This window comes from Nomascus leucogenys, chromosome 4 (genome assembly GCF_006542625.1).
Source record: "Nomascus leucogenys isolate Asia chromosome 4, Asia_NLE_v1, whole genome shotgun sequence".
NCBI lineage: Eukaryota > Metazoa > Chordata > Mammalia > Primates > Hylobatidae > Nomascus > Nomascus leucogenys.
The window spans coordinates 101,365,391-101,377,993 of NC_044384.1; the positions used below are offsets into that span (position 1 = coordinate 101,365,391).

Below are 12,603 nucleotides of genomic sequence, written 5' to 3' on the forward strand. Positions count from 1 at the left end.
CCCATGGTCCCCAGACCCAGGCAGGGGTCGGCCTCGTCTGGAGTGTCCCGCTGCCAAGTGCCCTGAGAAGCCAGTCCTGCCGTGGTGCTCCACTGAGGGACGCTTCGGAGTTAACGACCGTGCACCTGTTCCCGACCCGGGGCTGGGGCGCGCGCAGGGCATTGTGGGTGCATAGTTCAGCTAGCGCGTCGTCGGCTGGTGGGCCCCAGGCGTGGACTACCATTCCCATGGTGCTCTACGCGTAGCCAGCCGCCGTCGCCTGCGCGCTCAGGCCTCTGGAATTAGTAGTTTTAGCCTCGTGGATGTGGGCCTGAATCGGATGGCCTGGAACTCGCCTTCCCGGCGACCTGTTTGGCAGGGCGGGGCGCCTCGCGAAGATGGTGGCGCGCGCGGCGTGTGGTTCCCGTCGTCTAGCCAAGTCTCAGCGCAGCGCACCGGCCGGCGTCTCGCTGGCCTGGAGCCCACACCCCCCGGGTCCCTGACCCCGCGCCCCCCGCGCCCGGTTCCCGGCATGCCTCGCGCCCGTAAGGGCAACACGCTCCGGAAGGGTGGTCAGCGCCGTGGAGGAGGTGAGTGGGGTGGGGGGCGCGGGACAGCTGTATGAGCGGCGAGCGGAGGTCTTGTTGGGTCCCCTTGGTTGTTCTCGAGGGCCCTGGGTGGGGAACCCCCTCGGCCAGCCCCACGCAGCTTCCCAGAACTCTACCGAGGCTGGCACGTGCCCCAGCAGTCATTGGCCACGTGCGTGCCCAACTTGAGCTCGCTGCCCACTGCCTGTTGGGAGTCCGCCCTCCCAGCGGTGACCCGGCCAGCCCCTCCGGGCCTCAGTTTCCCCATTGCCTCTGCGCCTCAGTTGCTTGCTGGGTAGACAAACTCACCGGACAGAGCGGGAAGCCAGTCCTCTTGCCAAACCCTGATCCTTTCCTGGACTGGTCAAGGAAGTTGGCGGGAGCCCTGGCCTGCTCTGGTGAACAGAGGGAGGGGGCTCTGTTGGGAAGCTACCTGATTAGGGCCTTGGCAGCTTGGCAGGCATGACTTCACAAGGTAGCTGAGTATCCTGGAGCCTGAGGCAGTCTTGGGACTCGCTTATCAGCTTAGACCAGGAGCCTGTCTTAATGCAGTAAACACATATGTTTACTCTGCTCGGATGGGGTGCCTACCACGCACAAATTTATTTATTTTTATTTTTGAGGGGGAGGGGAGGAGGGCCGGGCACAGGAAGGAGGAAAATACCTAGGCACAACTTTAAACTGGTCACCACCATGGTGGTGGGGTTTGGGTGGAGGACATCTAATACGGTATGGAACATGTTCACTGAGTGGTATCGGCCCCAGACTTAGGACTCAGGGAGGCCTGGGGGGAAGTGCTTCTGGGTGAGTCCGGAGAGGATGGAGAAGAGAGCAAGTTGTACAAAGGCCTGGCAGCTGGAGGGACCCCAGTACAGTGGAGCGAATGAGGGAAGGCTGGGCTGCTCTGGCAGGTGGGATAGTAAGATAAAATGGGAGCAGGCTGGGCGTGGTGGCTCATGCCTGTAATCCCAGCACTTTGGGAGGCTAAGGCAGGCAGATCACCTGAGGCCAGGAGTTTGAGACCAGCCTGACCAACATGGAGAAACCCTATCTCTACTAAAAATACAAAATTAGCTGGGTGTGGTGGCGTATGCCTGTAATCCCAGCTACTCGGCAGGCTGAGGCAGGAGAATCACTGGAACCCGGGAGGCAGAGGTCGCGGTGAGCCGAGATGGCATCATTGCACTCCAGCCTGGGGAACAAGAGCAAAACTCTGTCTCAAAAAAAAAAAAAAGGTGGTGGGGAGCAGAGGCTAGTGTGCAGCCTGGACTTCGTCCTGCAGATGAGGGGTGTGAGTAGTTCTTAGAAGTAGGGCCAGCCTGGTGATCACACCCTGTCCAAAACTCTGCCACAGCAGCCAACCTTGCCAATGTCAGCCCTTGGCCCTGGATGGACCCCACACACAGGAGTGCACCAGCCCTACTGAACTGACCCTTGGCTTTGGTTTTTCATTCCCAGGAGGGGCACCATTCTATCTTTTGGGATTATGAGGTCGGGTGAGGTACCCCCAGCCATCCCTCATCAGTAGAGGCAAGTTGAATGTCCTATTCCACCTTCTGCAGGTGCCCGGAGCAGTGTCCAAGCTGACTCGGGTTCCAGTGATGATGAGGCAGCCAGTGAGGCCCGCAGCACTGCCAGTGAATGCCCTAGCCTTCTCAGCACCACTGCAGAGGACAGCCTTGGTGAGAGCGGGTGGAAGTTTGACAGGGGCTTGGTGAGGGCTCCATGGGCTGAGGACAAGAAGCAGTGCTGACCAGGTGGCCTTGCAGGGGGGGATGTCGTGGATGAGCAGGGCCAGCAGGAAGACCTTGAGGAAAAGCTGAAGGAGTATGTGGACTGCCTCACAGACAAGAGGTACCCCTGGCTGCCAGCCAACTCCTACACCCAGCTCCAAGTGTGACCAAGGGAGGGCTGGCCCATATGACCCCCCCTTCTCGACCTCCCCCAGTGCCAAGACCCGGCAGGGTGCTCTCGAGAGCCTGCGCCTGGCCCTGGCGTCCCGCCTACTCCCCGACTTCTTGCTGGAACGCCGCCTCACACTAGCCGATGCCCTGGAAAAGTGCCTCAAGAAAGGTTGGACCTGGTGGTGTATGGGAGATTTAAACTGGGCAGACGCTGGCCCTTGCTGCATGGGCTGACTGGAAAGCATCCCACAGGGAAGGGCGAGGAACAAGCCCTGGCTGCTGCTGTGCTAGGCCTGCTCTGCGTGCAGCTGGGCCCTGGACCTAAGGGTGAGGAGCTGTTCCACAGCCTGCAGCCTCTACTGGTCTCTGTGCTCAGTGACAGCACAGCTAGCCCTGCTGCCCGGCTCCACGTGAGTGTGCCTGTGCCCCATGAAACCCTTCCTGCACCTTATCCCTTAGCAGAGTGGTGAGTTCCCCCCTGAATTCAGCCTCCCTTACTCTGAGGGGAGTGAGCTCCAGGGCTGGGAACCCAGGTTCACCCGCTGACCGTGGCATGGCATTGCCCTCCTCCCAACAGTGTGCTTCTGCCCTTGGCCTGGGCTGCTACGTGGCTGCCGCCGACATCCAGGTGAGTGGTCTTTGGGCACAGGTGGTAGAGCATCTAGGGCTGTAACTCTGCCTCTGAGCTCCCCTGCCTCCCTGTGCTCCTAGGACCTGGTCTCTTGCCTTGCCTGCTTAGAAAGTGTTTTCAGCCGGTTCTATGGCTTGGGCAGCTCCACAAGTCCTGTGGTTCCTGCCAGCCTGCACGGCCTGCTCTGTGCTGCCCTGCAGGCCTGGGCATTGCTGCTCACCATCTGCCCCAGCACCCAAATCAGCCACATCCTTGACAGGTAGGGGTGGCTGTCCACTGGGAGGGGGAGGGGATCTCAAAGAGGCCCCCAACCCACACATATAGCTCAGCCTGCCCCTTCCCTAGGCAGCTGCCCCGGCTGCCCCAGCTCTTGTCCAGTGAAAGTGTGAACCTGCGGATCGCTGCCGGTGAAACCATTGCACTGCTCTTTGAGCTTGCCCGGGACCTTGAGGTGCGAGGGACAAGGATGGGGGGTGCTTGGTGACACCACCTGCCCATCACAGGCTGGATGCAGGGGGTGCCACAGAAAACAGAACAGCTTTAGGTCATTATGCAGAGGAGGTGGCCCCAAAACAGATTCATCTCCTAGATGTCATGATGAGTGCCCTCAGCAGCGGTGTCCTGGCCTGACAGAGGCCAGGGAGGGGTCAAAAGGGCCTGGCAGAGAAGAGAGGGTCTCTCAGTGAAAGGAGGGGTTTGGGCAGTGCCCTGTTCAGAGCCAGCAGAGCGCAAGCATCTACCACACACCCTCCAATGCTCCCATTTCAGGAGGAGTTTGTTTATGAGGACATGGAGGCCCTCTGCAGTGTCCTGCGCACTCTGGCCACTGACAGTAACAAGTACCGTGCCAAGGCCGATCGTCGGCGCCAGCGCTCTACTTTCCGTGCCGTGCTGCACTCCGTGGAGGTATGTGTGAAAACATATGTGTCCTAGCAAGGGTGCACCCCCAGGCATAGCAGCCAAGCCCAGTTGTGTTGGCCCCTCTATCCTGCAGGGCGGTGAATGCGAAGAAGAGATAGTGCGCTTCGGCTTTGAGGTGCTCTACATGGACAGCTGGGCTCGGCACCGGATCTACGCTGCCTTCAAGGAAGTGCTGGGTTCGGGCATACACCACCACCTCCAGGTGTGGGGACGGACAGGGAGGGGACACCTGGTGTGGCTGCTTCAGTCTGGCCTGAGCTCACTGCCCTCTGCCCCCCAGAACAATGAGCTACTCCGTGATATCTTTGGCCTGGGCCCTGTGCTGTTGCTGGATGCCACTGCCCTGAAGGCCTGCAAGGTTCCACGCTTCGAGAAGGTTTGCACCCTTGGGCACCTTTCTCTTCCCCCATTCCCGTTTCCTGGAGGCCTGGAATTCTGTAGAGGCTGGAAGAGGACCCCCAGCCCTTTCCCTTCCTAGCTCCCCAGGGTGTCGCTCTCTGTCCCCACTCTAGCACCTGTACAATGCTGCCGCCTTCAAAGCCCGGACCAAGGCTCGAAGCCGTGTGCGGGACAAGCGGGCAGACATCCTGTGAAGCAGGACCTGCTGAAGAGGAGACTTTCTGTGCCCTTGGTCCGTATTTCTAACAGAAGACAGTGCAACAGCTGGTCTCCACCAGTATTTGTCACTTTATTTTTTTAATGACAAAACCAAAAACAGACATGGGGTGGGTAGCTGGGGGCCCGGACACTTGGGACCCTGGCCCCTTTGTCCCTGCACTCAGCCCTGTGGCCTCTTCCTGTCCTGTCTCAGGCCAGGCTAAATATGTGCCTGCCTCAGGGCTGTGGGGCAGGCACTAGGGGGTCTTTCCCTTCCTTTCCTTTCTCAGGCCTTGCTCCCCGAGGATGACCCACTCTTAGGGGGGTGGTGGCATCTGGACAAATGCCACCATAGCAGGTGGGGAGGCAAAGCTACCTGGAATGGATTTGTGTGCTGATTTTTAAAGATTATTACAGATAATTAAACAGAACGGTCAGCCTTCTGTGGTCTTAACCCCTGGGTATTTTTCTATTCTCCCTCCCCATCTACCATCCCAGGCTTGGGCCCAACTGGGTCTTCCACAATGTCACCTTTGCCCTCCAAGGCAGTCTTCCCCAGGTGGCACCTCTCCCCCTACTCAGAGCCCAGCCTGTCTTTGAGAGCTGAGGCTAGACCCTCATGGGAGGCCTGGCAGAGTTTGGGTGATTGCTATGGGGGCAGCTATTTCTAGACTTCAGAACCTGCCATCTGGGGTGGCCAGAGAGTGCTGACAGGCCACAGGAGGAGCCAGGAGGATGGTGCCCCTTCCCCTGACCTTGGGCCACCCAAAGCAAGGCTTTGGCACCAGAGGCTTGGCTAGGCCTGGCTTGAAGAGATCAGGAGAGGCAGGCAGCTATTAAGTTAACAACAGGTTCTTGTACAAAAATCTCACCAAGGAAATGGTGTAGATGTGGCAGCCAGCAGTAGGGAAGGAGAGACCTGCCCATAGCCACTTTATTCTCCCCCACACACACACCCTCAGGCCCCAGATCCAAATAGCATCTCAGCTGGGTGCTTGGGCCTCACTGGAGTTGAGCCTCCGAAGCTGGCTGAGGCTGGCCAAGCGGAGTTTGAGTAGTGTCTCCTCCTGCGTGCGGAGTGTGTGTGCCAGGATGCGCAGGGATTCACTCTGCAGCACTGTGAATGGGAAGTGGGGGATCATCAGACCATGTGCCACCCCATGACCCCTGCAGACCCAGCCCAGGACCAGGGGCAGCCACGGGCCTCCCACCCCATCCTTCACTGCTGCGGCATCTGCAGTTGCTCCTTCCAGCTGCACAGAAGGGCCTCCCAGTCCCCACTGCCTTGCTCTCTATTCCTACTAGCACCCTGTGCGTCCATACCGCTCAGGTAGACAGCCAGGAGTGCGAGCGCCAGGCAAGTGAGCACCAGCAGCGCGAGCAGCAGCAGGAACCCTCCTCGTCTGTACACAGGGCTGCAGCCAGCCTGGGCACACAGTGACGGCGGCAAAACGCCCAGCAGCTCATCCCACGGCCGTGCCTCTTCAGTTAGATAGGGGCGCAGTGTGCCTGCTGGGTGGATGGGACATTGGGAGGGTGGTGGGTGCACCTGCTTTCATCCCCTCCCCCAGCACATCATCCACCCCACTGTCCCCGCTCACCTCCACTATGTAGGTCGCTGATGGACTCCACCCGGTGCAGGCGTACCTCATGCACATGGTTGGGGGCCAATGGCCCCCTGCTCCTCTGGCTGGGCATCATTGGCTCCACGGAGTCTGCAGGGGCAATGCAGGCTGATTGATTTAGTCAGTGTGAGTCAACCCCCTTCCTTCTACCAGGTGGCTTCAGGCAGCAGGGACTTGCGGATGATAGGGATAGTGGGACATTTGGTTCCAAATCCCCTAAAACTGACTCAGGAATGACCCTTGATTTGGATCCAGGATGATCCCAGACCCTTACAGGCTTATTCCGTATACAGGAGCAGCAGGTACATTTGATTTGTTTCCTTCCAAGCACCCCAGGGACTCAGGCATTCCTCTGCCTGCTCATTTCTACCAGTTTATCAGCCTTGAATGCTAAACCCTCAGCAAATGGAATTGAGTCCTGCCTCTTTTGTCAGTTCTCCCTGCAGACCCAATGCCTGGCATCTTCTGGTCAGAAAGCCCTATTGTAGCCACTCTGGTGCCTTTCCCTCCTGGCCTTGGTTCTGTGTTCGTTAACATACTCAGTGTGACTCTGCTGTACCTGTGTGAACCCTGCTGTTTTCATTCAACATTTTCTATTGGAGAGACCCTTCTTTGTTATACTGTTGCACATGCCTCTGAGGTCTCTTCCTTCACACATCTCTCTGAGGCTGCCTGGGCATCTAGGTTGTTCGCAGTTCCCCCCTCCTGCTTTATTTTTTGAGATGGAGTTTCGCTTGTTGCCCAGGCTGGAGCGCAATGGCGCGATCTTGGCTCACTGCTGCAGTTCCCTTTTGAAATTAACCCCCAGGACATCCACCGTTGAGTATGAAGGTTTTTTCCTAATTTCCTGATAGTTATTAATTTCAGTTCCCAGAAGTGGAATTATTGGATCCAAAAATCCAGCAGGGATTTTTTTTTTTTTTTTTTTGAGATGCAGTCTCCCTGTGTTGCCCAGGCTGGAGTGCTATGTCATGATCTCGCTTCACTTGCACCCTCCACCTCCTGGGTTCAAGCGATTCTCCTGCATCAGCCTCCCGAGTAGCTGGGATTACAGGCGTGAGCCACCACGCCCAGCTAATTTTTGTTTTTGTTTTTTGTTTGTTTGTTTTTGAGACGGAGTCTCGCTCTGTCTCCCAGGCTGGAGTGCAGTGGCGCGATCTCGGCTCATTGCAAGCTCCACCTCCCGGGTTCACGCCATTCTCCTGCCTCAGCCTTTCCGAGTAGCTGGGACTACAGGCGCCCGCCACCGCGCCTGGCTAACTTTTTTTGTATTTTTAGTAGAGACGGGGTTTCACCGTGGTCTCGATCTCCTGACCTCGCGATCCGCCCGCCTCGGCCTCCCAAAGTGCTGGGATTACAAGCGTGAGCCACCGTGCCCGGCCAATTTTTGTATTTTTAGTAGAGATGAGGATTCACCATGTTGGCCAGGCTGGTCTCGAACTCCTGACCTCAAGTGATCTGCCCACCTCAGCCTTCCAAAGTCCTGGCATTTACAGGCATGAGCCACTGCATTCGGCCGTTTTTTGTTTTGGTTTGGTTTTTTTGAGATGGAGTCTTCCTCTGTCGCCCAGGCTGGAGTGCAGTGGCAGGATCTCGGCTCACTGCAACTTCTGCCTCCTGGGTTCAAGCAGTTCTCTGCCTCAGCCTCCCGAGTAGCTGGGATTACAGGCGCCTTCCACCACACCCAGCTACTTTTTATATTTTTAGTGGAGATGGGGTTTCACCATCTTGGCCAGGCTAGTCTTAAACCCCTGACCTTGTAATCTACCCGCCTTGGCCTCCCAAAGTGCTGGGATTTACAGGCGTGAGCCACCGTGCCCAGCCCATTTTTTTGTTTTTGAGACAGAGTCTTGCTCTGTTGCCCAGGCTGGAGTGCAGTGGCACAATCTTGGCTCATTGCAACCTCCACCTCCTAGGTTCAAGTGATTCTCCTGTTTCAGCCTCCCGAGTAGCTGGGATTACAGATGTGCGCCACCGTGCCCTGCTAATTTTTGTATTTTCAGTAGAAACCAGGTTTCACCATGCTGGCTAGGCTGGTCTCAAACTCCTGACCTCAAGTGATCCACCTGCCTCAGAATCCCAAAGTGCTGGGATTACAGGCATGAGCCACCGTGCCTGGCAAGATAATGATGATTATTATTTTGAGATGGATTCTCGCCCTCTCGCCATGCTGGAGTGCAGTGGTGCAATCTCGGCTCACTGCAACCTCTACCTCCCGGGTTCAACCGATTCTCCTGCCTTAGCCTCCTGAGTGGCTGGAACTACAGGCGCGTGCCACCATGCCCGGCTAATTTTTGTATTTTTTGTAGAGACGAGGTTTCACCCTGTTGGCCAGGATGGTCTGGATCTCTTGACCTCGTGATCTGCTCACCTCAGCCTCCCAAAGTGCTGGGATTACAGGCGTGAGCCACCACGCCCGGCCTTTTGTTTGTTCGCCTGTTTGTTTTTTTGAGACAGGGTCTTACTGTGTCGCCCAGACTGGAGTACAGTGGCATGATCTCGGCTCACTGCAACTTCTGCCTCCTGGGTTCAAGCGATTTTCCTGCCTCGGCCTCCCCAGTAGCTGGGATTACAGGCACGTGCCACCATGCCCAGCTAATTTTTGCATTTTTAGTACAGCTGGGGTTTCACCATTTTGGCCACGCTGGCCTTGAACTCCTGACCTCAAGTCATCTGCCCATCTTGTCCTCCCAAAGTGCCAGGTTTACAGGCATGAGCCACCGTACCCGGCCAATATTTAATTATATTTTCTTCTGGTTGTTCTTTAAGTTGATTTCTAAAAATCCTGGTCCAGATGCCAAGAGCTCCAGATACCCACCTGGAAGCTGATAACAGTAGGGAAGAGCACTGGGGGGACACCTCCAGATAGGAGCAAGGGTGGCCTTGCACTCTGGGACTGTCATTCTCAAGACAGTAACTCAACCTCCATGATTTACTTGAAACTGCCTCTTGACATGCTCAAAAGCAAGTATAACAAAAACAAGCAAGTGCTGCCAGTCATTCTGTCTGGGCAGTGGGTTTAAGGTCATATTAAATTCTGTCTTTGGGCCGGGCACCGTGGCTCATGCCTGTAATCCCAGCACTTTGGGAGGCCAAGGCAGGAGGATCATTTGAGTCTAAGAGTTTGAAACCAGCCAGGGCAACATAGGGAGACCCCATCTCTACAAAAACATTAAAGATTAGGGCCAGGCGCGGTGGCTCACGCCTGTAATCCCGGTACTTTGGGAGGCTGAGGTGGGAGGTGGGCGGATCACGAGGTCAGGAGTTTGAGATCAGCCTAGTCAACATGGTGAAACCCTGTCTGTACTAAAAATACAAAAAATTAGCCGGGCATGGTGATGGGCGCCTGTAATCCCAGCTACTCAGGAGGCTGAGGCAGGAGAATGGCGTGAACCCGGGAGGCGGGGCTTGCAGTGAGCCAAGCTCAAGCCACTGCACTCCAGCCTGGGCAACAAGAGCTAGACATCGTCTCAAAAAAAAAAAAAAAAATTAAAGATTAGTTTGGTGTGGTGGCATGCTTCTGTGTTCCCAGCTTCTCAGGAGGCTGAGGTGGGAGGATTGCTTGAGTCCAGGAGGTCAAGGCTGCAGTGAGCTGTGATCATGCCACTGCACTCCAGCCTGGCCAACGAGTGAGACCCTGTCTCCAAAAAAAAAAAAAAAAAAAAAAAAAAAAAAAAAAAAAAATTCCCTGCTGCTGGGCGCAGTAGCTCATACCTATAATCCCAGCACTTTGGGAGGCCAAGGCAAGTGGATCACAAGGTCGAGTTTGAGACCAGCCTGGCCAACACGGTGAAACCCCGTCTCTACCAAAAATATAAAAAAATTAGCCAGGTATGGTGACAGGCACCTGTAGTCCCAGCTACTTGGGAGGCTGAGACAGGAGAATCACTTGAACCCGGGAGGCAGAGGTTGCAGTGAGCAGAGATCACACCACTGTACTCCAGCCTGGGCAACAGAGCAAGACTCCGTCTCAGGGAAAAAAAAAAAAAAAAAGGCCGGTGCGGTGGCCCACGCCCGTGATTCCCAGCACTTTGGGAGGCCAAGGAGGGCGGATCACGAGGTCAGGAGATCAAGACCAAAAAAAAAAAATTCCCTCTTTGTACTTTGTTGTGCTTTTCTCACACTTTCTAAATTGAATGTGAATTGTTTATCACAGAAAAAATACACAGCAAATGTTATTGTTAAGATCCCAAAAGAGGCCAGGTACAGTGGCTTATGCCTCTAATCCCAGCACTTTGGAAGGCCAAGGTGGCTGGCCGGGTGCGGTGGCTCACGCCTGTAATCTCAGCACTTTGGGAGGCCGAAGCGGGTGGATCACGAGGTCAGAAGATCAAGACCATGCCGGCTAACACAGTGAAACCCCATCTCTACTAAAAATACAAAAAATTAGCCGGGCGTGGTGGAGGGCTCCTGTAGTCCCAGCTACTCGGGAGGCTGAGGCGTGAACCTGGGAGGCAGAGCTTGCAGTGAGCTGAGATCATGCCACTGCACTCCAGCCTGGGCAACAGAGCGAGACTCCATCTCAAAAAAAAAAAAAAAAGACCAAGGTGGGAGGATTGGATTGGTTGAGGCCAGGAGTTCAAGACCACGGACACACGCCACACACACACACACACACACACACACACACACACGAAAGTAAACATTTCCCCCTACCAGGGGCAAAGCCCCTCTCCTGCAATGTTGAAAATGTTGGCAGTGGCTCACGCCTGTAATGCCAACAATTTGGGAGGCCAAGGCGGGTGGATCACCTGAGGTCAGGAGTTTGAAACCAGCCTGGCCAACATGGTGAAACCTTGTCTCTACTAAAAATACAAAAATTATCTGGGCATGGTAGCACATGCCTGTAATCCCAGCTACTAGGGAGCCTGAGACAGGAGAATCGCTTGAATCTGGGAGGCAGAGGTTGCAGTGAGCAGAGACTGCACCACTGCACTCCAGCCTGGGTGACAAAAAAAAAAAGTGGAGGCCGGGCGCAGTGGCTCACCCCTGTAATCCCAACACTTTGGGAGGCTGAGGTGGGTGGCTTACGAGGTCAGGAATTCAAGACCAGCCTGGCCAAGATGGTGAACCCCCATCTCTACTAAAAATACAAAAATTAGCTAGGCATGGTGGCAGGTGCCTGTAATCCCAGCTACTTGGGAGGCTGAGGCAGAGAATTGCTTGAACCTGGGAGGCGGAGGTTGCAGTGAGCTGAGATCACGCCACTGTACTCCGGCCTGGGCGACAGAGCAAGACTCCATCTCAAAAAAAAAAAAAAAAAAAGTTGAAAATGTGATAAAAGGAGCTTGCTAGCTGGGCCAAGCTCTGTCATGGGCTATAAGATGGAGCCATGGAGCAGACAGTCCTACGTCCTGGCCAGTACTGGACCTGTAGCTTCCTAGATTCCTGCTGCCCTGGCCCCCCTGAGCATCAGTACGTCTTATATGCAGTGGTGCAGCTAGGTGAGTGGCCACCAAGCTCTTAACTAGCTGAGTCTCAGTCTGACCAGGCCAAGGGACCCCCAACCCTAGGCAGTTGGGGATATTTAGACCCAAGTCAGGGGAGGCCAAAGGCCTAACTACTTTTCAGTCCATGGGACAGGTACCCAAATGCTTTCTGGAACCACTGCCCACCCCAATCCCAGCTTCCTCCCTTAAGAGCTGAACCGGCCAGGCAGCTGCCCGGATGCCCACACCCACCTGAGCACAGCCTGTAGTTGACCCACTCCTAACTGGGTAGCTTCCCCCATCCCTCCTTGATGTCCCCAGCAGGGGAAACTGAAGCAGGGCCTGAGGTGACAAGGGGTTCCAGGCATGGCAGGCTTTTCTTCCCTGCACAGGGGGCAGGTCCTTTTACTGGAGCCGGAGCATGAAAATGGGTAACTAACTACTCAAGACAGTGAGGTCAGTGGGACAGAGGGTGGGTCTCTCCATGGTCCACAAGGTCACAGGACTAAGGCCTTGCCCTCCCTCATGGTCACCCTCTCCTACCTTCTTGGGTCTCCTCAGGCATGGCAAGCAGTGGGCAGTCGCGGGCCGATGATGGCATCCAGTAGCAGGACTGGACAAAGGCAGCAGTGGCTCCTTTGAGAGCCCCGGGAAGGCCTGGCTGCCTCCCAGCCTTGGCCTAAAATAGGCCTGAGCTCAGCCCACTCGACTATATTTAGAGGGGGCAGCCCTCAGCCATGGGAAGGGGCGGAGTGATCCACGTGGGCCAGCCTGAACTATCTACCTGGTGAGGGAGCCAGCCAGGAGCCTGCCTCCACTAGTCCAGGTGCCCAGGGACCTTCAAGGGGAAGCACACCTCCCCCATACATCCAGAATGGCCACTCCAGGCTCAGCAAGGCCCCACGTGGCAGCCAAGACAAACAAGGGAAA

General features: G+C 55.9%; 2 protein-coding genes across 6 annotated transcripts; one reads left to right on the forward strand and one right to left on the reverse strand.

Annotated features, from left to right (window-relative positions):
- The first annotated feature begins 196 nt into the window (after positions 1-196).
- IFRD2 (interferon related developmental regulator 2) lies at positions 197-5,073 on the forward strand. Of its 5 annotated transcripts, XM_030811723.1 has the most exons (12): positions 197-569; positions 2,129-2,248; positions 2,336-2,420; positions 2,515-2,639; positions 2,723-2,880; positions 3,048-3,098; positions 3,182-3,360; positions 3,447-3,552; positions 3,870-4,007; positions 4,096-4,224; positions 4,303-4,398; positions 4,535-5,073. In XM_030811723.1, exons 1-12 carry the CDS (start codon positions 320-322, stop codon positions 4,613-4,615), a joined length of 1,518 nt encoding a protein of 505 aa, XP_030667583.1. In that variant the 5' UTR covers positions 197-319; the 3' UTR covers positions 4,616-5,073. The 5 variants fall into 5 exon arrangements, with proteins under 5 accessions (XP_030667583.1, XP_030667581.1, XP_030667582.1 ...); XM_030811721.1 differs by having other exon boundaries at positions 242-569; positions 4,096-4,398; XM_030811722.1 differs by having other exon boundaries at positions 242-569; positions 4,303-4,625.
- A 431-nt stretch (positions 5,074-5,504) lies between these two features.
- Positions 5,505-12,329, reverse strand: LSMEM2 (leucine rich single-pass membrane protein 2). The gene is made up of 4 exons (XM_030811734.1): positions 12,217-12,329; positions 6,221-6,334; positions 5,943-6,131; positions 5,505-5,736 (listed from the first exon to the last, which is right to left on the reverse strand). The coding sequence occupies exons 1-4, from the start codon at positions 12,272-12,274 to the stop codon at positions 5,603-5,605; spliced, it is 495 nt and encodes a 164-aa protein (XP_030667594.1). The 5' UTR covers positions 12,275-12,329; the 3' UTR covers positions 5,505-5,602.
- Between the last annotated feature and the right edge of the window lie 274 nt (positions 12,330-12,603).

What these genes read in the sequence shown, in the direction of transcription:
- IFRD2 (XM_030811720.1), top strand. Translation starts at nt 320, where the DNA reads ATGGCCTGGAACTCGCCTTCCCGGCGACCTGTTTGGCAGGGCGGGGCG. An exon ending in GACTGCCTCACAGACAAGAG is followed by an intron (nt 2,421 to 2,514) that starts GTACCCCTGGCT and finishes GACCTCCCCCAG; the next exon opens with TGCCAAGACCCGGCAGGGTG. An exon ending in AGCTTGCCCGGGACCTTGAG is followed by an intron (nt 3,553 to 3,869) that starts GTGCGAGGGACA and finishes CTCCCATTTCAG; the next exon opens with GAGGAGTTTGTTTATGAGGA.
- LSMEM2 (XM_030811734.1), bottom strand. Translation starts at nt 12,274, where the DNA reads ATGCCATCATCGGCCCGCGACTGCCCACTGCTTGCCATGCCTGAGGAG. An exon ending in CAGCGACCTACATAGTGGAG is followed by an intron (nt 6,132 to 6,220) that starts GTGAGCGGGGAC and finishes CCATCCACCCAG; the next exon opens with CAGGCACACTGCGCCCCTAT. An exon ending in CCTGGCTGTCTACCTGAGCG is followed by an intron (nt 5,737 to 5,942) that starts GTATGGACGCAC and finishes TCCCATTCACAG; the next exon opens with TGCTGCAGAGTGAATCCCTG.